At 42.9% G+C, this 27908-nt stretch overlaps 1 protein-coding gene and 1 long non-coding RNA gene across 2 annotated transcripts in view; one reads left to right on the forward strand and one right to left on the reverse strand.

The window, feature by feature from the left end:
- The window catches only part of LOC125461873 (5-hydroxytryptamine receptor 7), a 48331-nt gene extending 46009 nt beyond the window's left edge, over window positions 1-2322 (reverse strand). The window contains exon 1 of the mRNA XM_048551170.2: window positions 1219-2322. Coding sequence (XP_048407127.1) covers window positions 1219-1745 — 527 coding nt within the window. The 5' untranslated portion in view covers window positions 1746-2322. The remainder of the gene's footprint in view (window positions 1-1218) is intronic.
- Window positions 1192-27847, forward strand: LOC125461874 (uncharacterized). Its single transcript, XR_007249564.2, has 3 exons — window positions 1192-1331; window positions 22452-22771; window positions 24675-27847. It is a non-coding gene; the product is annotated as an uncharacterized LOC125461874 (long non-coding RNA).
- Window positions 27848-27908: the final 61 nt, after the last annotated feature.

Raw genomic sequence — 27908 nt, forward strand, 5'->3', positions numbered from 1 at the left:
AGTCACGGTACCCCGCGTGGCCCTGTTGGTACAGAAATGTGCAAGCAGCCGCTGACCTGAAAAGTTAACTGTTTCTATCTGACCTGTTGTGAATTCGCAGTTTGTAACCGGATTATTAGTGAGTTCTGTGCAAGTGTGAAGCTGAATTTAAGAAAAAATACCCTGACCGCTTCTTCTGGAGCTGTTCGAGAAACCTCCAAATAAAAATAGAGTGCGCGCCTCTCACTTGTTCAATCAGTGAAGCGAAAGCCCTGGACGCTGACCATTAGCGCTGGTATTTTATAAATAACAGCGGGGAAACCAGCCGGCAGCGTCGCTAAGGAAGCGCTCACTGCAGTACTCACAGATCAAGCCAAATGATACTTTCACATGGCTATACCTGACGCGAGAATTTGAAGCGGAATGTTTAGCCGACCTTATTACTAACAGAATACTGCTATCCCCCTCTCCACAGCGGGAGGAAGCGAAGGTCTAACGCAGTCTTGACCATCAGCGAGTTTTGTCCCCGGGCTCACCGCAAACTACCTGAGAGCTACCGTTCGGAGGGGCTCGGCCAAAGATAAATGGTCACACTGTGCATTTCTCTCTGACATAGATACTTCAACCAATTCTTAATCATCGAACCCGCTCGGGTTATCGGGTCTGGAGCCGGGCTTTCATTCCCAGGAAGGTGTCCTCCTTAAAGAGGGAGGACAAGGAGAGAGGAGGGAGGGTAGTGAGGGAGGAAGGGAGGGAGGGAAAGGGTGGGAGGAGGAAGGGCAGTGAGGGAGGGGGGTTAGTGAGAGACAGAGGGAATGGGAGAGAGATGGGAAGGTAGTGAGGAAGGAGAGGGATAGGTAGTGAGAGACGGCGGAAGAGGGAGAGACCACTGCAGGGAAGGAGGGATGGAGAGAAGGAAGGGAGCGAGAGGTAGAGAGGGGGAGGGTAGTGAGGGAGGGAGGGTAATGAGGGAGGGGGAGGGAGGAGGGAGGGTAGTGAGGGATGGGGAGAAGAGAGAGGGTGGGGAAGTGAGGGAGGATGGTGAAGGAGGTGAGAGAGGGTAGTGAGGGAGGTGAGAGATGGGGAGGAGGGAGGGTAGAGGAGGTATGGAGGGAGGGCGGGAGAGAGAGAGAAGGGTAGGAGGGAGAGGGAGGATAGTGGGTGAGGGAGGCTAGTGAGGGAGGAGTGAGGGAGGGTGGGGACGGAGAGGCAGGTAGGTGCTGGCCTGTGGGAGCTCACCTGTCGATGCTGATGACACACAGGGTCATGATGGAAGCGGTACAGCATATCACGTCCATGGCGATGAAGACATTGCAGAAGAGCTGCCCGAAGATCCACTGGCCGCCGATCAGGTCGGTAACGATCACAAACGGCATGACGGCTACCGCCACCGACAAGTCAGCCAGGGCCAGGGACACGATCAGGTAGTTGGAAGGCTGCCGGAGCTTCTTAACGAAGCAGACGGAGATCATGACCAGGCAGTTCCCGGACACGGTCAGCAGGGTGATGATGGACAGAATGGCCCCGATGATCACCTTCTCAGTGTCCCCGTACGGCGGCAGGATCTGCTGGCCGCAGTCAGTGCCGTTAGCCAGGCTCCCCAAGCTGGAGGGGGCAGCCGGGCTGGGGCAGGGGCTCACCTGTAGTGGGTGGGGGTCCACGGAGCTGCCTCTCATCAGCGGCTTGCCCAGGTTCCCTGGGCGGCGGAGATTACTCAGCAAGCTGCCGTTAACGTCCGTCATCAGCTCGGACAGTGCCCACAGCATCCGGGCTGATCAGCTCCAGAACCGGGTTCCCAGCTCCTCCTGAATCAGACCAACACTTCCCCTCTCGCTTCTCCCTCTGAATCGTCCTCCTTTTGCTCTGGAGGGTCCTGCAGAGCCGGCTGTCCGAGAGCTTCCGGCCCCTCTAGCTGGGGCTGTCCAAGAGGTCGAGCCCCCCAGCTGCCTGGTTCGCTGCAAATTCTCTCCAAAGGTGAGGGCTGTCTGGCCGCTGAGCAAACAAGCGAGGCTCCGAGCTCAGGCAGCGCGGTCCCACAGACATCAACATATTCCCCTCCCGGAGCCGGGCAAATAGATACAGGAACGGGGCAGCACGGTCAGATCCCAATCTCGCCGCTTAACCCTTCCGGGGAGAGATCCACAGTCCATCCAAAACACAGAGCCCACCTTCCCATCTGATCCTCCGGTCTGCCTGAAACCCTTCCTCACTACCGCTCTGGTGTCAGCAGCACGGGCATTCCCACCGGAATTCCTGAAATCATCCCGCAACTTTCCTCTTGTTGTTGTAATATCTAGTTGGAGATCACAGCTCTCAGCTCGCTCTCACACCTCGGGGCCTTTTTATACGCGAGTGTGAAACAGAGTCGGTAGCGACAGCCTGACGTAGGCAGGGAACAAGGGGCTGTCGTTCGGCGGTGTCTCTGCAGGTTAAACAGCAGCTCATTGATTTCTCAGGCTACATTCCCCATTGCCGCTTCATGCCATATTTGGGCCTAGGGCGATTCTCAAGAGACACACAGGCAACACACAGATCAGACAGAACATTTTCAACATTATTTAGTGCATCGTTTTTGAAGGTTAATTCAATTTGCGTTGATTGATTTGATGCAGCCGTTTCATTCTGGGATTGTCTTTTTCTTGTCTAAGAGCAGAAAACTTTTTCTGTGCTCACAGGTTGGCGGGAAAGTTCGTGAGGAAGCCTCTTGCGTTTAGCGGCTTCTATGAGCTTGAAAGGTCCCAGTGTGCCATTTAGGTCATTGTTGTGTTGTAGGAATCACACTGCGCACGGCAAGATCCCACAATAGAGTAAGGAGCATTTGGTCTGTTTTAGTGACCTTAAATCCATCAGGTGGGAAGGTCAGCCTCCTAGTCACGTTTCACCCAAAAGATGGTTCCTACTGGTCCTGCTGTAGAGTGTCAACTAGACTTGGCCAATAATTACTCCGAGACAAAAGTGTTATTCCTGAATCATGGCCGAGTTTGCTGAAACAGAGTGAGCAATGGATCACCATCAAGGAGCCGAGTCTTTCATCCACAATAGTCTGGTAACCGTCAAAACGACCTTCATAAAAGGAAGCACCTCCCTTTCAAACGGGCCTCCACTGTCCACCATTGTAATGTATGAGATATTGTTTCTGAAGGCGTTAATATTGTATTGCAGTGCATTCCGGTCAATCTGATTATGTAGCACAGTCTCTGGGTGGAGCCGTGATCCATCTTGCATGTGAGCCAGTCGGAGATAGATGTGGCAAACCTGGTACCTGGTTCCTGATCGTTGTAATTATGTCTAACAAACTAATGTTAACTGTATCTGTTGCTACCATGCGATAAAATATACCTCATTATAGAAAGTTGGTGCCTTTTTTGTTAAAAAAAACTTTAATAGTCTACCTTCTACCACTGATAATCAGACAGACCCTTAGGCTCAGCACAGAACGGTAATGTTCCTGTCTCTGAGCCAGGAGACCTGAGTCCTATCTGTTCCAGAGGTGTGTGTAATAACATCCCCCTGAACTGGTTGTTTAGAAAATGTCTAGAAAGGAGGATTGGTGAATGACAAAATACATCTGGCTGGTAACCAGACATAAGACATCCATTTCCAGGATCCTGTTTTTAGGTGGTGGGCCATGTTTGCAGAATGTGTTGGTCATAAATTCAAACTCCACTTAAGCATCACCTTGATTTCTTTGGGCTATATTGTTTAAGTTGCCAATATGTGCTTAGTGCTATGTAATGAGCCCGACTTAATAAAAGATCTGAAAGTAAGGGAACACTTAGGAGGCAGTGATCATAATATGGTAGAGTTCAGTCTGCAGTTTGAAAGAGAGAAGGCAAAATCGGATGTAATGGTGTTACAGTTAAATAAAGGTAATTACAGGGGCATGAGAGAGGAATTGATGAAAATCGACTGGAAGCAGATCCTAGCGGGGAAGACAGTAGAGCAACAATGGCAGGAGTTCCCGGGTGTAATTGAGGACACAGAACAGAGGTTCGTACCAAAGAAAAGAAAGATTATCTGGGGTGGGATTAGACAGCCATGGCTGACAAAGGAAGTCAGGAAATGTATCAAAGAAAACGAGACAGCCTATAAAGTGGCCAAGTAAACTGGGAAATCAGAAGATGGGGAAGGCTCCAAAAGCAAACAGAGGATAACAAAGAGAGAAATAAGGAAGTAGGGGATCAAATATGAAGGTAGGCTAGCTAGTAATATTAGAAATGATAGTAAAAGTTTCTTTCAATACATAAGAAACAAACGAGAGGCAAAAGTAGACATTGGGCCGCTCCAAACTGATGCTGGAAGGCTAGTGATGGGAGATAAGGAAATAGCTGATGAACTTGTTGCAGCTCTATAAAACTTTGGTTAGACCGCACTTGGAATACTGCGTCCGGTTCTGGTCGCCCTATTGTAGGAAAGATGTGGATGCTTTGGAGAGGGTTCAGAGGAGGTTTGCCAGGATGCTGCCTGGACTGGAGGGCTTATCTTATGAAGAGAGGTTGACTGAGCTCGGTCTCTTTTCATTGGAGAAAAGGAGGAGGAGAGGGGACTTAATTGAAGTATACAAGATAATGAGAGGCATAGATAGAGTTGATAGCCAGAGACTATTTCCCAGGGCAGAAATGGCTAGCACGAGGGGTCATAGTTTTAAGCTGGTTGGAGGAAAGTATAGAGGGGATGTCAGAGGCGGGTTCTTTACACAGAGAGTTGTGAGAGCATGGAATGCATTGCCAGCAGCAGTTGTGGAAGCAAGGTCATTGGGGACATTTAAGAGACTGCTGGACATGCATATGGTCACAGAAATTTGAGGGTGCATACATGAGGATCAATGGTCGGCACGACATTGTGGGCTGAAGGGCCTGTTCTTTGCTGTACTGTTCTATGTTCTATGTTCTAACTGAATAAGTACTTTGTGTCAGTCTTCACAGTGGAAGACATGAGCAGTAACCCAACAATTAGGGAGAGTCGGGGGCAGAGTTGAGTATGGTAGGCATTACAAAAGAGAAAGTGCTAGAAAAGCTAAAAGGTCTAAAAATTGATAAATCTCCTGGCCCTGATGGGCTACATCCAAGAGTTCTGAGGGAGGTAGCTGAGGAAATAGCGGAGGCTTTGGTTGTGATCTTTCAAAAGTCACCGGAGTCTGGGAAAGTCCCAGATGATTGGAAAATTGCTGTTGTAACCCCCTTGTTTAAGAAAGGATCAAGACAAAAGAATGAAAATTTTAAGCTGATTAGCCTAACCTCAGTTGCTGGTAAAATTCTAGAATCCATTGTTAAGGATGAGATTTCTAAATTCTTGGAAGTGCAGGGTCAGGTTAGAACAAGTTAGCATGGATTTAGTAAGGGGAGGTCGTGCCTGACAAACCTGTTAGAATTCTTTGAAGAGGTAACAAGTAGGTTAGACCAGGGAAACCCAGTGGATGTTATCTATCTAGACTTCCAAAAGGCCTTTGATATGGTGCCTCACAGGAGGCTGCTGAGCAAGGTGAGGGCCCATGGTGTTCGAGGTGAGCTGCTGGCTTGGATTGAGGATTGGCTGTCTGATAGAAGGCAGAGAGTTGGGATAAAAGGCTCTTTTTTGGAATGGCAACCGGTGACAAGTGATGTCCCACATGGTTCAGTGTTGGGGCTGCAGCTGCTCACCTTATATATAAATGATCCGGATGAAGGGACTGGGGGCATTCTGGCGAAGTTTGCCGATGATACGAAGATAGGTGGACAGGCAGGTAGTACTGAGGAGGTGGGGAAGCTGCAGAAAGATTGAGACAGTTTAGGAGAGTGGTTCAGGAAATGGCTGATGAAATTCAATGTGAGTAAATGTGACTTTTTGCACTTCGGAAAAAAAGAATACAGGCACGGACTATTTTCTAAATGGTGAGAAAATTCATAAAGCGGAAGTACAAAGGGATCTGGGAGTGTTGGTCCAGGATTCTCTAAAGGTTAACTTGCAGAGATAGTGCGTGATTAAGAAAGCGAATGTAATGTAGTCGTTTATCTCAAGAGGGTTGGAATATAAAAGCAGCGATGTGCTTCTGAGGCTTTATAAAGCTCTAGTTAGGCCCCATTTCGAATACTGTGTCCAATTTTGGGCCCCACACCTCAGGAAGGACATCCTGGCGCTGCAGCGTGTCCAGTGGAGATTCACACGGATGATCCCTGGAATGGTAGGTTAAACGTACTATTGAACGGCTGAGGATCCTGGGATTGTACTCATTAGAGTTTAGAAGATTCAGGGGAGATCTAATAGAAACTTACAAGATAATGTATGGCTTAGAAAGGGTGGACGCTAGGAAATTGTTTCCATTAGGCGGGAAGACTAGGGCCCGTGGGCACAGCCTTAGAATTAGAGGGGGGTAAATTTAAAACTGAAATGAGACATTTCTTCAGCCAGAGAGTGGTGGGCTTGTGGAATTCATTGCCACGGAGTGCAGTGGAGGTCGGGACATTAAATGCCTTCAAGGCAGAGATTGATAAATTCTTGATCTCAGAAGGAATCAAGGGCTATGTGGAGCGTGCAGGGAAGTGGAGTTGAAATGCCCATCAGCCATGATTTAAATGGTGGAGTGGACTCGATGGGCCGAATGGCCTTACTTCCACTCCTATGTCTTATGGTCTAATACTTGGATGAGATGTTAATCTCAAGCCCTACCTGCCTATTCAGACCATTGTAGAAGATCCTATGATGTCATCTGAGAAAGAGGATGGGAATTCTGCTGAAGTCATGTCCAACATTTATCCTTTGATCAGTACCACCCTAGCATAGATTAAGTAATTGTCATTACTGTTTATAGGACCTCAGTGTGCCCAATTTGGCTGTTGTATTTGCCAATGTAACAAGACTTCAAAAATAATTAATGACTGTAAAATGTTTTGGTACATCATGAGAACATGGACAAGAATAAATAAATAAAACCTCTTTGTACTTATGTCAACATTTGTAGAGTTTAGTTTAAAAATTAGAACTTTAAATCCATTAATCGGTTTCCCCAGAACTCCCTTTTCCTAGTGTAGACATTCCTCAGCTTCCATGGTGTTGCTTCATAATTCACAAGTCTAACCCTGCATATAAATATAATCATCTTTCTCTGCACTGTCTCTGGAGTCAGGTTTACCCATGTAATGTCCAGAATTGTACACAGCACTCCCAGTGGGGCTGCAGTAAGCTTGTTTGTGTGCCCTAGAACTCAGCCTTTAATGCTCCGGCAATGAAAACTCAAAATTTATTTATCCTTTTGAGTGCTGTCTCATCATTCACTGATGTTTTCAATTTACTGCTACTTTCAATGAGCCTTCTTGTCATTAGGAAAGGAAAAAGACTCCCTCATCAGTCTAGATCACATCACAAGCAGCATTTCATCACCAACATATAAATGTCGCAAAGTAGAGAACTGTCCTCACAAATACACTTCTGTCTTGTGCCTATTCAACACCTTCAACACCGCTTAATGGATTATTCTGATTGTCTATTTTCATCACCCAGCTGTTTTTTTTACATTATGCATATGCCATGTCATGTTATAAAATTATGCAGCAGAGAGTTATGTTTCACTGGGGTACTGTTATTTCTTGGCATATGAACATTATTGATTTTCATATCGGTCATTAGGCTTCCAACAAGATGTACCCAATGTAATACATTGAATTGTACATCATACTCCTACATAGAGTGGAGTATAAACTCACATTTGGGAACTTATTCTTTATCTTCCTGGCTTCTGGTCAAACAATGCATCAGTTTTAAAATTTCATCCTTGTTTTCAAAACCCTTCATGACATTGTCGTTACCTATCTGTTAATATTAGCTATACTGTCATGCTATATGAGGCTCCATCATTTTTTTGTCTTATAATTCTTCTCTGAAACACCATTAAATAGTTTATACATTATTGGCAGCCATATAGGAACAAAGGTTTTTGGTTATATGTACTTCAAAGTGCATTCTATAATGACTAAACACAATTTTGTTTGGCAATGAAATTGATTGTATTGTTTAGGGGCAGATGACTTCAAGATGATAAGCTGGTTCATAATAGGAGTACTGAACTAGTTCAATAGTGTATAGTAGATTTTGTCGTGCAATAACCTGGGATATCAATGATGTGGAAGTGCCAGTGTTGAACTGGGTGGACAAGGTCAGAAGTCACATGACACCAAGTTATAGTCTAACAGATTTATTTGAAAAGGTTTTGGAGCGCTGCTTATTCACCTATTGGACAATAACCTGGGGTATTAACATCATTTACTTTTAGTTGGGCTTAAGAATGGCATCTGGTTATTGGACACTTGGGACTGAAACTCTCGTTTCTCAGATATAGAATATCCTTCAAGTAGGTACCCACATGGGTAGCAGTGCCCATGACCTGACAAGCTGTAAGACTAGCAGTTATCTATGTTGGTAAGCAAAGTGGTTTTAGTTGGGAATCCCTGAGCTGTGGCACTTGCTGTCCTGTCTGTATGTTCTCTGGGCTTAGATATTTGGCTTGAGTCCTTTCAGGAAGGAAAAGCACACTCCAAGTCAAATACATTAAAACCATATATGTTGAAATCCTTATCAGTATGGAATACTTTTAAGTACGCTGACAGGTGTTTACCCATCTTAGGCGTGCCTAAGACCCAACTAGCTTTTGAGTACCAAATTTCTTCAAGCAGTAGGTTGTGAAGTTTGAAAATACTGAAACATTATAAAGAATGTGTCTATGCCTAAATGAAACCTATAGCCTGAATTAAAAAGGTTGTATTTAAAGTAATTTATTTAAAGTTTATTATGGTCCATTTAAGCAAATGATTTTGATCCATCTCTGCAGAAACCGAAGGAAATCTCCTGTAATCTTGATGAATCTGTTGTTCACAGCTTCATATCACCATCTGCATTAGTGGCATTCATTTTATCCCCATTAAAAACTGAAGGATTATTGTGATCTCACACAATAACAAAAATTGTAATAAATAGTGCTCTCACCATCTCTACAACTTATTTAGTTAATGCAAAAAAAAGTACTAAAATTGAGAAGATCGTAGGTGTTGCATATTACTGCAATGTTATGGCTTGCAGATAAGACTAAGCAGTACAATGTTTAAATAATTGTAAGTGGTTCCATTCAATTCCTGTCATCTGCTGACGCTTCCTGAAAGAGCATCTGCCCTATACACATGTAGCTTAATAAAAGGAAGCGCAATGCTGGAGTTGAGGGGAGGCAATAGCCTGGTGGTATTATTGCTGGATGTTAACCTAGAGAGCCAAATAATGTTCTGGGGACTTGAAGCTCAAATCCCACTATGGTAGATGGAATTTGAATTCAATAAATATATCAAATTGAGAGTCTAAAGATGACCACAAATCCGTTGTCAATTGTTGGAAAAACCCATCTAGTCCGCTAATGTCCTTTAGGGAAGGAAACTGCTTTCCTTACCTTGATAACAAAGTGTGGAGCTGGATGAACACAGCAGGCCCAGCAGCATCTCAGGAGCACAAAAGCTGATGTTTCGGGCCTAGACCCTTCATCAGAGAGGGGGATGGGGAGAGGGTTCTGAAATAAATAGGGAGAGAGGGGAAGGCGGACCGAAGATGGTTAGAGGAGAAGATAGGTGGAGAGGAGAGTATAGGTGGGCAGGTAGGGAGGGGATAGGTCAGTTCGGGGAGGATGGATAGGTCAAGGGGGTGGGATGAGGTTAGTAGGTAGGAAATGGAGGTGCAGCTTGAGGTGGGAGGAGGGGATAGATGAGAGGAAGAACAGGCTAGGGAGGCGGGGATGAGCTGGGCTGGTTTTGGAATGCAGTGGAGGGAGGGGAGGTTTTGAAGCTTGTGAAGTCCACATTGATACCATTGGGCTGCAGGGTTCCCAAGTGGAATATGAGTTGCTGTTCCTGCAACCTTCGGGTGGCATCATTGTGGCACTGCAGGAGGCCCAGGATAGACATGTCTTCTAAGGAATGGGAGGGGGAGTTAAAATGGTTCGCGACTGGGAGGTGCAGTTGTTTGTTGCGAACCAAGCGGAGGTGTTCTGCAAAGCGGTCCCCAAGCCTCCACTTGGTTTCTCCAATGTAGAGGAAGCCACAACGGGTACAGTGGATGCAGTATACTACATTGGCAGATGTGCAGGTGAACATCCGCTTAATATGGAAAGTCATCTTGGGGCCTGGGATGGGGGTGAGGGAGGAGGTGTGGGGGCAAGTGTCGCACTTCCTGTGGTTGCAGGGGAGAGTGCCGGGTGCTCTACATTGGGGAAACCAAGCGGAGGCTTGCGGACCGCTTTGCACAACTCCACTCGGTTCACAATAAACAACCGCACCTCCCAGTCGTGAACCATTTTAACTGCCCCTCCCATTCCTTAGACGACATGTCCATCCTGGGCCTCCTGCAGTGCCACCATGATGCCACCCAAAAGTTGTAGCAACTCATATTCCGCTTGGGAACCCTGCAGCCCAATGGTATCAATGTGGACTTCACAAGCTTCAAAATCTCCCCTCCCCCCACTGCATCCCAAAACCAGCCCAGCTCATCCCCTCCCCCCACTGCATCCCAAAACCAGCCCAGCTTGTCCCCGCCTCCCTAACCTGTTCTTCCTCTCACCGATCCCCTCCTCCCATCTCAAGCCGCACCTCCATTTCCCACCTACTAACCTCATCCGGCCTCCTTGACCTGTCTGTCCTCCCCGGACTGGCCTATCCCCTCCCTATCTCCCCGCCTATACTCTCCTCTCTACCTATCTTCTCCTCTATCCATCTTCAGTCCGCCTCCCCCTCTCTCCCTATTTATTTCTGAACTCTCTCTCCATCCCCCTCTCTGATGAAGGGTCTAGGCCCGAAACATCAGTTTTTGTGCTCCTGAGATGCTGCTGGGCCTGCTGTGTTCATCCAGCTCCACACTTTGTTATCTCGGATTCTCCAGCGTCTGCAGTTCCCATCATCTCTGCTTTCCTTATCTTGCCTGGTCTACATGTGACTCCAGACACATAGCGATGTGGTTGACTCTAAATTTTAGGGATGGGCAATAAATGCTGTCTACCCAACAACACTCTCATCTGAATGAATAAATGGGGAAAAGCATTAAATATTCCTGAGGAATATTGCCTTGAATATTGAAATAATGTTATTTGAAGCTGTTATTGAAACTGATTTTTTTTATTATCCTTATGAGGGTAGGTTCCAACTTCTATATAGCTGTTGTGATATTTAACAGTTTTTCATCTGTGTACTATTCTCTGGAACAATTTTTACTCAGTGCTTTCATCGATGCTAAGCGAATAATTCATCATGAGGCTAGTGCAAATTTTAATTTCTGCGAATCATTTGCCTTGCTAATATAAACTCATCGATTACCAGCTTTGGATGTCTGACACGTTATATTACTATATTGCAATATCTCAAATGTGTGGATTTTTAATACAATGCTATGTTAAATTATTAAAAATTAATCATAGTTTGTTAGAATGGCCATCAGTAATGATTTTTAACATTGTCTCCTCGTAATGCCATTCTCAAGATGGTGCACAGAATTTCCCAGATAGGAGAAAGAGCCACTTGGCCTAAACATATTAAAGATCTGAAACAAAACTGATGCTAAAAACTAGTTTTGGTATTACTATACCATAGATTATATGATGTTAATTGTAATATAGTAATACAATACGGCATCATGTAAAATTCATAAATTTCATGAATTTGCTTCAATACCATTGACAAAAATATTGCACACCACATTTATTATAACAAACATCAAAATTCTGGAAGACAGAAATATTTGGATTTGGCTCAAAAATTCAAAGAAGATGGAGAGATTAGACTCAACAATGCTATCATACAAACAATATACATGAATTGACAGTGCCACAATAGATAATTCTAAGAGCACTTTGAATTCCACTACCTGTAATTCCCAGAACAATGTATTATCAAACAAGTTATTATACAATATCTCACTTCACAGTTGAAAAAGCCCACTGATGCTCACTCCAGCAATCTTCTAGTATTTTAAATGACAGGAAAAGATAAAATGAACTGTTTGCATAGCAAGCAGCTCACCTTGTTCAATTTTGGCATCTCTTTGTAATTTAACAGATTGTTTTCAAGTAAGTAGCTTGTAATTATGCAGTTTTCTTTAGAAGTAACTTGGCAAACTATTGCAAACAAAGCCTCAGAAACTTGCTCCAGCCGATTCCGGTATATCAAATGACAAGAAGAGATAATGAGTTTGCAAAGCAACCAACTCTCCTTGTTCAATCTGAGACAGCAAGAATGCAGATGCTTGAGTCAGAATCAATACAGTGCGGAGCCGGGGGAACGCAGCACGTCAGGCAGCATCAGAGGAGCAAGAAAGTCTACGCTTCGGGTTTACACCCTTGATCAGGAGTCTTAATCTGCGGTGTTCCTCCAGGTCCACTCTGTATTTGACTCCTTGTTCAATTCTGATTGAGCATATTGCTTTCAGGTAAACAGCTTATAGTTACGTAGTTCTCTTTAGAAATCAGTTAACAAGCTGCTGTAGATACATGCATGTTAACTATGCATTATTCGAGAAGCAATTACAAATGCACCGAGCACAAGTAAGTTAATGAGACAGCCAGGCATGCGTGCTTGTACCTTTTATGTTGCCGCGAAGTAACTGAGCTCTGCCCCAATCGGAAATGTTTTTAGCAATGTACTCCCAGATGCATTAAAAACGAATGGATCTTACCATGCGCAGTCAGTTGGTCTTATCGGGGTCTTTTTTAAAACTTTGCATCAAATAAGATATATCTTTCTGAATTCCATCACCAATGTCAAAAACTAATTTCGTTGTGCCAAGGTTGTTGTGTATGCATCAGACAAATGCGTCAGAGTTCCTTTGTTATGAACTCGGATGTCTGGACTGGGGCTTGTATCACTAACTTTCTGTCTCAGAGGTAAGTATGCTACTGCTGATCAATGGTCAAAATGCTTCAAGGTAGGTGGTTTTTTGCATCCTAACCCATGTATTCATTAAGAACAACTGCGAAAGTTTTTTTTTGTTTTCATTTGTTCCCATTTAGAATTTGAAGCCAGAAGTGTATAATTTAGGGCTTCATTAAAAAAAATTCACTTTAGCAGCCAATTGAGGAAACTTAGGAAACAGAAATCTTCTGCAAGTACCTAATTTGAAAGCGAAAAACTGTGTCTAAAAGAGTAAAGAGGAATCAAATATCCTTTACTGCAAATTAATGAATGTTTGGATGCCTTTCCTCAGTTTAATTTTCCTTCTTAATAAACCCGAATTAAAATTTATGCTTTGAGATCTTTTCCTTAATTTGTTCCTGGAACTTGGATGATGCAGGTAAGGCTGCATTTATTGTCCATCCCTTATCACCTTGAGAAGTTTGACTTTCTCTATGTATCTTCATTCCTTGAATTTTTGATGCTTCCAGAAGAGTCCAAGATGAGAAATTCCATAAGACTGTAGGACCATAAGATATGGGGGCAGAATTTGGCCATTCAGCCCATTGAGCCTGCTCTGTCACCCAATGTGATCATCACAGATCTAATAATTTTCAACTCTTTCTTGCCTTTTCCCCAACTCCTCGATTCTCTTACTGACTAAATTTTTGTCTATCTCAGCCTTGAATATATTTCGCGATCCAGCTTTGACAGCTGTCTGGGGTAAAGAATTCTGCAGATTGACCTTTCTCCGAGAGAAAAAATTCCTCCTCATCTCTGTCTTTAATGACAACTCTATACTCTGAGATAATGCTCTCCAGTCCTAGATTCTCCCACAAGATGAAACAACCTCTCTGTATTTACCCTGTCAAGCCCAGAATTCCAGAAAACTGCCACTGTATTGATGAAAGAGTGGTGGTATGAGACCTGAAGCCAATGGTGCTCTGACAACATTGCTGATTTTATTCTTCTATGTGGTGGTGGATACAGGAGAAGGCAATGTTACAGAGGTGTCATTTGCCAGTCAGTTGGAGAGGTCTGGAATTTTCGTGCCCTGTATATGAAACTGAATTTGGATAACCCTTATCCATCTAAACAGTTCCATAGTTGCTTTCATTTTCTAAGTCAGCAGTTGATCCAGTTTATTTGTTATGTTGGCGATGGATCTTGGAAGTGGTTATTATCCTGGCTAAAGGTCAAGAGAGATTGCTGAACATAGGCTGTTGGTAAGAGAACATTTTATTTCTTCTAACCACACCATTAAGCCTAAAATGAAGGTCTGCAAAGAAAAATCGCTCTTCAGAGGCTACTGCTTTATGATCTGTTATGTGATTACTGATATAAGGTGACTATTTACAAAGTTGAGATTAAATCCCTTATTTTACTGTTTACATGTAGTTAACAACTACCCCTTAATGTTTTATGCTTTACCTTTATGCTTTGTCAAATATGCTCAAGCACGTTCTTTCTATGGTCAAAAGTCAGTTAATCTCTTTAATTGACTCAATATAGGTGTCCTGCATAACCCTATCCTTCACAGATTTCCATCATTAGCCATTATAATGAAAGTACAAACTTAATTATTTATGTCTCAGAAGTGGGTTTAAATTTCACTTAGTACATAACTCCTATTAGAGTTTTGCAGTGGAGTTGTATTATCCCTACATGTGGGTAAGAAGGTCTAGGTTCAAGTCTCACCTCGTCTCTCATGGCCATGGAGATGTGTCACAATATATCCAAACACGTAGATTTTAGAAATGTTTGCCATTAACTCACGCTAAGACCGCATTGCAGTTCAGGGAAAGCTTTGAGAACCTTACAAAATTGCTTTCTGCATGAAGTGTACGTAAAAATATTTAGAAAGTCTTTGAACCCTATGAAAGTCTATTAACTTATGTACTGAATTAAAAATTGGTTGTTCACCACGAAATAATGAATGCCTCCCTGTGAATTGGCATGTCCTTTTAAGTATATAATGTATTACATTGCTGTAGAAAAGGCCCTACATATAAATTGGCCTGTCCTTTTAAGTCTATAGGATTGAAATGTTGAGGGTAATTTGTAATATCTTTAGGACACTAATGCCTAATTATTTCCTGTTGAGGGAGCTTCTTTGACAATAGTGAGATATTTAATCATGACGGACTTGTCTTAACCTTAAATTTGACAAAGTGAAAACTAATATCCACTATTGTGAACATGATGCTTTCTTGGTTTTTGTGAGGAAGACATCCTTTCTGAATTTGCAACAGAGGTTACAGATGTTGCGTGGTATGGTATAAGTGGAAGAGAGGTGACAAATATCACTAGTTAAAGTGATGTAGAGAAAACAAATGACGAAGAGGGGAAAAGGATATGGAAATGAGATAGAAATGTAAAAGAAATAATTGAACACAGCAAGAAAAAGTAAGATCATTGGAATGAAACTAGCCAGAATAATGTCAAAAACAGGGTTGAGTCACAGTACAAAGTGGCTGTATGCCAACAAACCAGAGACTAAGATAATTAGAATTAGAGAGAGATTCCCAATCCAGTCAAGTTCTACCATTTGTGTGTCTACCTTTCACAAGTTTGCACATCTGGGCTGAAGTTACTCTATTGCTTTCTGCTCACTGCAAGCTATATCCATGGCTTTAGAAAGATAAAAACTTAATTTAAACCCTACTTCTCAGAGTAGAAAGATGCACTGTGCATGTGGAGTACATCTTGTTTGCTATTGGCAAAAATCAACCTCAGTAGAATTTCCAAGGTACATTAACCCTGCAACTGGAGTCAGTGGGAATGTATTGTATACTGAGACCCAAATCATGAAAGTACTGCGTATAATTTTCCTTGATTCAAGCTAGTGGGAACAGGTTAGCTGATTGCTTTAGACTTTGTTATCCAATCTATCCAAGGATCCTACCCATTGAAAGTTATGCCTGGTCTTCAACTAGCTCTAAAGGTAAAGTAAAGTCATTGTAATCCCAGAAGGCCAGACCAATGCTCTCGCATTGGAGAGGGATGACTGGTGATGGATTTAACCCAAGGGACACTGTGTCTCAGCTAGGAGTAAGGTTGAGAAGGAGGGTCCTTCATGGCCAACTTTCCCTGAAATCTATTACATGCAAGATTGACCAAAATTGGATATTAATCCCTTAGTGATAATAGGAACTGCAGATGCTGGAGAATCCAATATAACAAGGTGCAGAGCTGGATGAACACAGCAGGCCAAGCAGCACCATTGGAGCAGGAAGGCTGATGTTTCGGGTCTAGACCCTTCTTCAGAAAATTATTTTCTGATGAAGGGTCTAGGCCCGAACCGTCAGCCTTCCTGCTCCTGTGATGCTGCTTGGCCTGCTGTGTTCATCCAGCTCTACACCTTGTTATCATTAATCCTTTAGACCTTTTTTATTTGAAAATAGATCCATTACAGTTTACCATATTAAATCTGGTATTTAAACATTTCTAAATCCTCACCCTAGCTCTCTCTAAATTTATTTCTCAGACAATTGCCAAGCTCCATCTTACTTTAATAGCTCACAAAGAATGGTTATTATTATATCAATTATGTCAAATATAGCACTACCTAAATGCCTTGGCATTAACTTCATTGCAAAGAACAGAATGGGTATGGGAAATAAAAACAAAAAAAAACAATTGGAATCACAATCTCAACTTGTAATTGCTTCTGGAAGCAAGTTTTATGGCAATCAAGTACCCACTGCAGAGAGGTAGGACACTTCAAGGAGAGAAAGTTAGCCGGATAAAAGGAAGCAGAGAGTAGGAATAAAGAGATCTTTTTTCAGGGTGCAGGACGTTACGAGTGGAGAGCAGCAGGGTTTTGTGCATGGGCCTCAACTCTGCAATTTTGTAAAGATTTTGATGAAGGAACGAAAGGTATAGTGGTTTACTTTGCTGATGACACAAAGATAGTTAGGAAAGTCTTCTTCAATCCTAAAGAAGGGTAATATGCATAACGTTGATTTCTCCTTTCCTCCAGATGCTACCTGGTCTGCTGTCTTCTTCCAGCCTCCTGTTTGTCCACCTTGGATTCCAGTGTCTGCAGTTTTTTTTATCTCTAGTTAGGAAAGTGAGCTGTGAAGAGGACATAAACAGCTCACAAAGGGATATCGATAGGTTAAATGAGTTGGACAAGGATCTGACAAGTGGAGTACAATGTGGAAACGTGAACTTGCCATTTTGGCAGTAAGGCTAAAAAGGAAGCATAGTATCTAAATGGTGAGAGGTTGCAGAGCTTTGAGATACAGAGAGTTCTGGGTACTGCGTGAATTGAAGATGGTTAGTATGCAGGTTCATAAGTAGTCGGGAAAGGAAATAGCATGTTATGGATAGTTCGCGAGGGGAATTGAATACGGGAGTTTAGAAGAGTCAGAGGTGACTTAATTGAAACATATAAGATCCTGAGGGGATTTGATGGGGTGGATGTTTAAGGAAGTTTCCACTTGTGGGAAAATCTAGATCAAGGGATCATATTTTAAAAATAAAGGGCACACATTTAAACCAGAGATGAAGAAAACGTTTTTTTTTCTCAGAGGGCTACAAGTCTTTGGAATTCCCTTCCTCAAAAGGCAGTGGATGCAGAATCTTTAGATATTTTTAAGACAGAAATAGATGGATTCTTCATTATCAAGGTGATGAAAGATTATTGAGAATATGCAGGAATATAGAGTTAATGTTAAAATCAAATCAGCAATGTTCGTATTGAATGGTAGAGCAGACTCGAAGGGCTGAGTGGCCTACTCTTGTTCTTTGCTCCTATATTCATTATAATATTAGCAGGAGATGGGATCCTGACACTGTTTAGAGGGGAGAAAAGCTGAAATGAGTCTGGAAGACAGAGGAAACATAAGCTGGTTAGGAAAGAAGTGAGCTTATCAAGGCTACATGGAACAAATCTTAAAGCAAAGAGCCCAAGGCTTATGATCGATGAGCTGAGACTAATAAGCCTGTGGGAGTATGGATACCAGAGCTATCACTGAGAGTTCACGAAAAGATGGAGCACGATCAGCTGCTCGAAAAAAGGCAAAGCTTATGTCAGATATTAAGCAGTCAATACCATGGATTCCCTCGAGGAACATATAAAGTGAAAGAGGAAATTTAAAAAGGAAGCAACAACAGTGCATGGGAAAGCACTGGTGGATAGAATAGAGAAACAGCCAAAAGGGTTTTTAAAATATATCATGAGTAAGAGAATAATGAGGGAAGGAGTAGGACCCAGAAGCAGCCATAAACGTAATCTGTGTGTGAATTCAGAAGACAATGAATATTTGACATAAGTCTTCACAACCTAAATGCCAGTACAGAAATCAGAACGGAGGACAGTGAAATATTAGAAGAGATTAACACAGAGAGAGTAAATTGTTGTAGGAGACAATGGTGGAGATATCAGCGGCCCTGGCTGTAATTTTCAAATCCTGTCTGGCCACAGATGAAGTGCCAGGGGACTTGACGACTGCCAGTCTTGTCCCATACTTAAAAAAGGGAGGAAGCATTAGGGGAAGTTATTGGAAAGAATTCTGATTGACAGAAGGTCTGTGCACTTGAACAGATATGGACTAATTGAGAATAGACAGCATGGATTTGCTAAGGGGGTGTCATTTTTGAGAATTTTGATGATTTCGGGAGTTATCCAGGGATGTTGATGAATGCAATGCATTTGATGCAGTCCACGTGGGGTATTAGAAAGACTTTTGATAAAGTCCCTCATGACAGACTGGTCAAGAAAGTAAAAGCTCGTGGGATAGAAGGCAAAATAGAATATTTGATATAAAGTTGGCTGAGTGGCAGGAAGCAGAGGGTGATGCCAGAGGGATGTAGCTGGGACTGGAAGTCTCTTTACAGTGGGATGCCATAAGGCACAGTCCCGGAGCTCTTGCTGTCTGTGGTGTACATTAATGTTCAAGAAACTTAAATGTAGGGGCTATGGTCAAGAAATTCATGAATGACACAAAAATTGATAGTGTGTAAATATTGAAGCGTATAACTGTAAACTGGAGAAGGATACCAACTGAGATAATGGGAACTGCAGATGCTGGAGAATCCAAGATAATAAAGTGTGAAGCTGGATGAACACAGCAGGCCAAGCAGCATCTCAGGAGCACAAAAGCTGACGTTTCGGGCCTAGACCCTTCATCAGAGAGGGGGATGGGGGGAGGGAACTGGAATAAATAGGGAGAGAGGGGGAGGCGGACCGAAGATGGAGAGTAAAGAAGATAGGTGGAGAGGGTGTAGGTGGGGAGGTAGGGAGGGGATAGGTCAGTCCAGGGAAGACGGACAGGTCAAGGAGGTGGGATGAGGTTAGTAGGTAGCTGGGGGTGCGGCTTGGGGTGGGAGGAAGGGATGGGTGAGAGGAAGAACCGGTTAGGGAGGCAGAGACAGGTTGGACTGGTTTTGGGATGCAGTGGGTGGGGGGGAACAGCTCTTCCCCCCCACCCACTGCATCCCAAAACCAGTCCAACCTGTCTCTGCCTCCCTAACCGGTTCTTCCTCTCACCCATCCCTTCCTCCCACCCCAAGCCGCACCCCCAGCTACCTACTAACCTCATCCCACCTCCTTGACCTGTCCGTCTTCCCTGGACTGACCTATCCCCTCCCTACCTCCCCACCTACACCCTCTCCACCTATCTTCTTTACTCTCCATCTTCGGTCCGCCTCCCCCTCTCTCCCTATTTATTCCAGTTCCCTCCCCCCATCCCCCTCTCTGATGAAGGGTCTAGGCCCGAAACGTCAGCTTTTGTGCTCCTGAGATGCTGCTTGGCCTGCTGTGTTCATCCAGCTTCACACTTTATTATCAAGGATACCAACTGATTGGTCAGGTGAGCAAAGCAGTGGTAAATGAAATTCAACCTGAATGCGTGTGGGTTTATACATTTGGAGAGGGCTAACAAAACAAAGGAGTGCACCATGATTAATAGGATCCCAAAAGGTACTGCAGACAGACCTTAATATGAATATCCACAGACTCCTGAAGGTTGTAGGGCAGGTGGATAAGTTGGCAAAGAAAGCATTTAGGATACTTGCATTTACCAGGCAAGGCATAATAACCTTCTCCAGTTTATAGTATACAGCTCAATATTTACACCCTATCAATTGTTGTGTCATTCATGAATTTCTTGATCATAGCCCCTACATTTAAGTTTCTTGTACATTAACGTACACCACAGACACCAAGAGCTCCAGGAGTATGCCTTATGGAATCTCACTGTAAACACTTCCAGTCCCAGCTATATCCCTGTAGCATCACCCTCTGCTTCCGGCCACTCAGCCAATTTTATATCAAATATTCTATTTTGCCTTCTGTCCCATGAGCTTTTACTTTCTTGACCAGTCTGTCATGAGGGACTTTATCAAAAATCTTTCTAATACCCCACGTGGACTGCATCAAATACATTGCATTCATCAACATCCCTGGATAACTCCCGAAATCATCTGATCAAAATTCAACAGCAAGGAGATTATGCTGAAAGTATATAAAACGCAGGCTAGACCACCGTTAGAGTACTGCATGCAGCTCTGGTTGCCACATTTTATGAATGACGCAATTATTCTCAAAAAACACGTAGGAGATTTACCAAAATGTTGCTTAGGCAGGAGATTCTGAGGTATAAGGAAAGGTCGAAGAGACAGGGTTTGTATTCCTTGACCAGAAAAGATTGAGAGGGGCCCACTAGATATGCAAAGCTTAAAAGAAGCATAGATAGGGTAGATAGGAAGTCACTTTTCCATTCATAGAGGGGTAAATAACTGGGGCATGGATTTAAGGTGGAGATTCAGGAGAAATATTTTTACCCAGACGGTGATAGGAGTCTGGCACTCACGAAAGAGTGGTTGAGTCAGAGATGCCTATAAAATTTAGGCAGTAATTAGATTTTCACTGCCATAGCTAAGGATCAAAATCTGGAAAACAAGATTAGTGTAGTCAGATCTTTGTTGACGGACATGGGCATTATGGGTTAATAGCTTTCTTCTGTGTTGTAAATGTCTATTTATACCTGAACACCACAGTGCTATTGGGAAACTGATTTAAACCTCACTAATGGTGCACAGATTTCTCAGGGTGCAGACAATCCAATACTGTAACAGCAGTGGGGCTGCCTGTTTGATGAAGTAAACATATTTTGCAGAAATATCTCTGGTTCAGAGGAGCAGAAATATTTCACCAGCCTTGCAGGGAAACCCCTGTCAAGCAATAGAAGTTTTTTCTCTCTTCCATATTTGTATCACTATCTTCTAACTCTCTCTTTATCATGTCCCAATCTGCCAAAACACCAACCACTCACACTCCAACCTCAATAGTCTCCCTCCCCACCTCTCCAAGTTGCAAACATTGAGCAGCCCTCTCCCCATTACTGAAGACCATTGGCAGGTGTGAGGATGTGGTATACTGTCAATTGTTTTCTGACCCTATGGTGAGCCAGAGTGACATAGGTAGGATGGAGGTGAGAGAGATACATAATGTCCTGCCTTCAAATTCAGCAGCCTCTTTGTGTTGCTCATCTTACTATATTCTTCAGCTGTTTACAGCCTCCCTCCTTGTCTCCCCATGAATATCCTGACTCACATTTCAGGGACATCACAGCAAATTCTGCACCAGACATTAAGGAGCAATAAAAAACTGTTACTGAGTCACAGGGTTATTACTGCCCATTCAAGCCATCAAGTTGCTGATTGGGTATCTCACTCACTAACTATTCATTGCCATTTATATAGCACCACTATAATCTACTGATCATCTGAAACATTCAATTACCATCTGATATCAGAAACTGAATATCCAGTGTCACCTCGGTAACCATTCAATATACTATTTACTGATGATCTGACATCAAATCACTCACTGCCCATCCTGTGTCACTCACTGCCCATCCTGTGTCACTCACTGACCATCCTGTGTCACTCACTGACCATCCTGTGTCACTCACTGCCCATCCTGTGTCACTCACTGACCATCCTGTGTCACTCACTGATCATTCAGTGTCTTTCACTGGCCATCAATTGTCACACGCTGACCACTCCTTGTTATAAGGTAGCTTTCCCGTGTCACTCACTGACCAACCTCTGTCTCTCATTCCCTAATCATTATCACTTACTACTATCCTGTTTTACTCACTGACCATTCACAATTAGATTTCAAATGGAGGAGAAGTTAAGGATGAATTCTGTGTAAACTCAAAAGAGTTGACAGAAGGATAAACATGAAGATGGGTAACAAATTTAAGGTGAGACATTATTGCACTGTTTGGATAACTAAGGATGAAACTTGGTCTCTAGTTTGAGGCAGTCAATGAGAAGCAATTGAGGAGTTTATATAGTAACAGCACTGAAGGCTTTGAAGATAGTAAGGAAGATGAAGAGGGATAATCTGGTATGTTTAGAAACAGGAAGAAACTCCTTTGTGATTTTGCACCATTCACTCTCATTGAAATCTTGCCTCCATATCCCTCCATGTGTTTCCTTCTTTGGTATATTTCAAATTTCCTTTCAATGTGACAGTTGAACCTGCTTCCAGTAACTATTGTGTTCCAGACCATAATAACTCCTCGTGTACAATGAAACATAATTCTCCTCACCTTCCTTCTGTTTCAGATTTGACAATTATATCAATGTTTCTGCTCCGGGTGGTGAATATTGGAAGGAAGGAATCTCATTTCAGGAATTGAACTTCAAATTGAAATGGAGAAAGAAGTATTTTGTGGAAGAGGGGGTGAATTCTCCCACTCCTTCGGTATAACTTTAATAGAAACTTCAAAATCCTGCACAAATGGTTCGCTTGCTGGACCCCTGACAAAGATAGAATCTAAGAGCAGGAAGAGCTCAGAGAAAAGCATTAAGAACTGGTCAACTAACATGCACATACAGAGAAGAAGGGGATGAAGTCCAGATACATAAAACTTTCCTATTATGAGGTATGGCCTTACATATCAAACATTAGAAGTCTTTTCCTTTGCAAGTGGAACCCTTGAATTCTACATGTCTCAGTTGAACTTTATTTTTCCTTTTTAACATGACTACTGATACCCACAGGTGAAAAACAAAGATGTTTGACCATAATTATCAAGCTGAAACATACCAAAGAATGACTGCTTTAGAATGGAATTTACACTATGGGATGTAGAAATCCCATCAAAGATTCACAGATCAAGTGAACTTTTGTAAATTACCTATTCCCACATTTACTGTTAGTGCAAAGCAATTTCAGTCTGGTTTTATTTATGAAATTATACTGGTAAGGAAAAATAATTACATTCAATGGTGCAGAACTGGAAGTAAATATCTAATGAAGGTTGAAGAGTGACAGACAAGCTATAAATTTAACGGGGTTGTTTTTCCTAAATAAGTAGTGCTGGTGGAAATGTTGCTGGCAGTGTGAATTTGGAAAATGGTGGGGAGAGTGTGCTAACTTCCTGATGTTCACTTTTGCTGGTAGCCTCTCCAGGAGTCAATTTTGGTAAATCTTCATCTTAACTGCAACATTGGTATCGCACCATCTTTGTACTGATTCTGCAAGGTGGGGAATTCATTGCTGCTGGAAAAACAAAAGTAGCATGTGTAGAGTTTTGTCCTACAATAACGCCAATTCACAAATTAATTGCACCCCCCACCCCATTTTGAACATTTAGCAATAAACAGGCCTCCTGGTTGTCCAATGATATATTATTACAAAGAAATCGCTGGTTATATGGGATAGAAAGGTTTGGGGGTTTTTTCGGGTTTATTCCCTGATGAAAGGACAGAATTGTTTTTGGCTTTGGGAGGCCATTTGACTCATGTACGTATGTTGATCAAACCTGTCAAGATGGGTGAACACGATGACTAAACAAGCAATGAGGAAAAAAAGAAATGAACTGGAGCAGGGCTCACAATGGAAACAACAAGAAGGAGCAAGCAACAGGATGTGAGCTGGTTATGGATTGGCTGCTCCCCTGGTTCTCAGATTCAGTCTGGAGGTCTTGATAAATGTAGTCAGGGGACAGGAGAAACAATCTTTTGTCAGGATGGGGAAGCTGAACAAACAGGTGCCTAGGACCTGGATCCAATCACACAGAGGTTTGAACACCTCATGAGGTCTCACAAAACAAGAGGTTTCAACTGTTGGCTAGTAGACACTGTCCTCATGCCTCCCTCACAATCGCTTGCATGGTACTCCTCTGATTTTTGCACCTTGGTCACATTCAATCCTTTCTCTGCAGTCGTCACCTCGAACCACCAGACAACATTAAAACCCACCCTTGCCCCATTACCCTCTCACACCCATTCCTCACCATTACTGTCCCTAGATGTTGTCTATCCATCCTCACTATTAATTATATTTGTCGCACTCATGTCTCTCTCTCTCTCCTGAGTGCAGGAGGAGGGAGCGCCAGGGACTCCCACTTTTCAGCACTTGACCCCACACCCCGCTGTGCCAAGCTTCACATAGTTTCTTTCCTCCCAAATATCTAGTCTGCCCTAGCACAGCATGTATTGGATAGACTTTGATGGAGTCTTTATGGGCTCCAAAACTCAGTGATTTCCACTGTGGAGAACCCATGGCTCAGAGCAGGGAAATAAGCCACCTAACTCCAGGTCAGCTGAATCCAAGTGTGTAGCACAAAGTAAAAGTAATGGGAAACAGAGGAGGAAAGGTATTAGTTATACAAAGGGATTCATTCGCATTTTTATGTTTCATTAATACTCCTTATTTCGACGAAAACATGAGTTGATGTGAATTCTTCATTTTTATTTATTACTCGTTACTTAAAAAAAAACACAATGTCAAACGTATGTAATAAAATTTCATCACTATTACCTTCGTTTCTTTCTTTCCAGTGAATGATGAGTACAACAGGATATGACCATGATGGATGTCTGGGTGACTGTCGGAAAGATGCATGTTGAAGATGGGGTTCGGACTCTGAATAGGAAACACAGCTTACTGTAAGCATGCTTTTCGAGTGAATTATACCTGGAATAGTCCTTCATGCGATTCCCTAGCAGTCAGTTATGTGGCTACAATAACCACTTGCAGACTGAGAGAGGAGGAGGTCAACAACTCTATACATTCCCTTGGTATCAGCTCCTGTCCTCTCTGAGGCACTACAATGTGTAGGATCCAGCGGACCACAGCGATCTTGGAGGCCCATGTAGGAGCAAGGATTTGCAAAGCACTGGAAATCACCATCAGCAAACTAATAGCTTGATGCTAACATGGTTCCCATTATGCCACTCCAGGTCCTGAGTGGTAGGGTTTCTCATCAAAATCAATGGTCAATTCATCATTGGGTATCTTTATCATCCAGGAACCAAACACTGTGACTGTTAAGTGCAGAAGACACTGATGATGAAGGAGCTAAGCCTGCTTCCATGATACCTGGCATGGAGTTGCATAATGTTCGTCCAGTTGTCACAGGACAGTAGCACATCAATAGAACTGAGTTTGCTGACTGATCTGGTGGTGCCTCAATTATCAGATGAGTACAATCAATCAGTCCATGGATCTGTCAAATTCTGTATGTGATCTGAACCATCCATTCCTCTAGGTTTCATTTGCTTCGTCAGTATCAAAGTTGATCTAGTTTGTGACCTTTGTAAACAAGATATAAGCAGAGCTATCCCTAGGGAAGTACAAATTATGGTGATCACTCCAGGCCTGGTGCATTGTGGGGTGTGGAAGGGCCTGGTGGTCTCTTTAGGGAACTGGGAGAAACTAGAAACCAGGGAGGCAATATCTTTGAATAGGTGAGGATGATACTGTGTGATTTTTCCTTTTGCTTCCAGTTTAGTTTGTAGATGGCAAGATGTCATTAACACAAGGAAAGCCTCGTAAAATCGCAATCATGATTACTGATGCTAGGATGGTGAACTCAGAGATTTTCATTCACAAACAGGAGAGTCATAAGCTAGAATTGGAGATGGTGATGGTGTTGTGTACAGTGTGATTTGCCTGAAGCCCCACATTCCACCTTGGGATGGCTGTGGACATTGGTGGCATGGGTATTGCCTATGTGGGCAGTAGATTGTGAAATTTTGCAGATGACACCTGCAGATCCTTGGAAGGAAAGAAATGGAGTTTCTGGTCACCTTGACAACCGTGGGTTATGGATGGCTATCTGTTCTGCGAGGTTGGCCATCTGCTTCCAAAAATCTCTGATTATTTGCTCCGAGAGCCTAATGTTAGGACATTGCAAGGAAGATGACTCTTTGCCTTTAAAGCCTGAACCTCCTTTGAGTTACCAGCCTGGGCCTACCCCCTGTATTGGGCCCATGTGTCTGTAGGAGAGACAGAAACTGCAGTTAGATTAGTTGCCCCTTTCACTCTGGCTGTTGGGCTGATGCAAGCTGCTGCTTCTCCTGCAAAGTTCAAACTACTGAAACAGAGATAACACCCATGTTACGGGGATTTCTTTTTTATTACTCATTCATAGGATATGGGTGCAGCAGGGCAGCATTTAAGGGTCAACCACATTGCTGCAGGTCTGGAGTTACGTATAGGCCAGACTAGATAAGGTTGGCAGTCTCACTCCCTAAAGGATGCGAGAGAACTGGTCATGCTGTATGACAATCGATTGGGGTTCTGGGTTACGAGCCCACTGTCATTGACTCTACAGACAAAAAGTGAAGGTTTATACTTCAGGGTCCCTGTAAATTACTGACATATTGTCATTTGACTTAGAAGCAGAAGTAGGGAAAATTTGTAATTGCTTGAAAATGTTGAATGATTTGTAATTGTTTTCAAAAATGTTTGAAAAGGACTTTTAACAATTTGTAAACTTGTGGAAGCAGGCCATTTTATTTGGATGTAATTTTATGTACTGTCCGTGTGACCTGGTAAACTTTAATGAAGATTCATTAACTATTTTGTTGTCACCTGCACTGAAAAGCTTTGTTTACAAGTGGTACAGGCAGCTCAAAAAGACTTAAAGGCATATGGGTTACATTGCAAGTGATATGATTTGAGGCTAGAGCCCATTCAACAGTCTGATAATAACTGGAAAGAAGCTGTTCCTGAACCTGCTTGTTCATGTGTTCAGGTTTCCATATCTTTTGCCTGCTGGAAGAGGTTGTAGGAGATAATTATCGGGGTGCTTTGATGTTGTTGACAGCCTTTCCACAGCAGCGAGCCATGTAAATGGAGTCCATGGATAGAAGGTTAGGTTCTGTGATGATCTGGGCTGTGCGCACCATTTCTGTAGTTTCTTACTGTCCTGGGCAGAGCAGTTGCCATTACAGGCCATTATGTACCCGGACAGTTTGCTTTCAATGGTATGTCCATAGAAGTTGGTGAGGGACCTTACGGACATGCCAAATTTCCTGAACCACCTGAGGAAGAAGTAGTATAAGCTGATCCATGTGTAATTTATAATTTGTACTGATGGTGGTTGGCCTGTTAAGTTATGTTTAATTCACACTTATTCTGACCCATGTTAATGTAAAACTTACAAGAAGTATTATCTTGTTTGGTAATTTCTTTCTTTGCGATCTATGGTAAATTTAGTTTTCTTTTTTTATGGATCCATGCAGGGCTTGTTAACATGGACAGAATTACGATATCCAAAGAAAGTGGTGAATTGAATTTGAGAGAATTACTGCTTGTAGTGTTCACCTCTCACTGTGGCTAACTGCTGGTTTGCTGATATCCGTGATTGCCTTCCAACAGTTGCTAACAGTTCAATTTCTACCAGAATGTGTCATTAAAGTATGACTTGATTGGCTTTTAAAGAACCTTAGTTTGTTACACACAAATCCAAAGTGGTTTCCCAACTATGCTCAGAACTCAGCTGGGTGATACCAGGATGATGTTACTTTTAAACAATTTAATCCTCACGAGCCTTGCAAACTGACCGTCTGTTGCCTGGGCAAAGTTCCCCTTAATCGTATTGGACCATTTTCAGGTCAACACTATCCTTGAGCCATGAGAAATCTCAAAATTGCCCACCATCTTTTACTTTAAATTGGTTGAGAATGCCTGACCAAGGAAGTATCGCCTGCCAATTTATACTTCCCATTTGTGACACAGCTAAGACCGGAAACTAAGGTGAGAAATCACACGACACCAGGTTATAG

This window comes from Stegostoma tigrinum, chromosome 20 (genome assembly GCF_030684315.1).
Source record: "Stegostoma tigrinum isolate sSteTig4 chromosome 20, sSteTig4.hap1, whole genome shotgun sequence".
NCBI classification, from domain to species: Eukaryota; Metazoa; Chordata; class Chondrichthyes; order Orectolobiformes; family Stegostomatidae; genus Stegostoma; species Stegostoma tigrinum.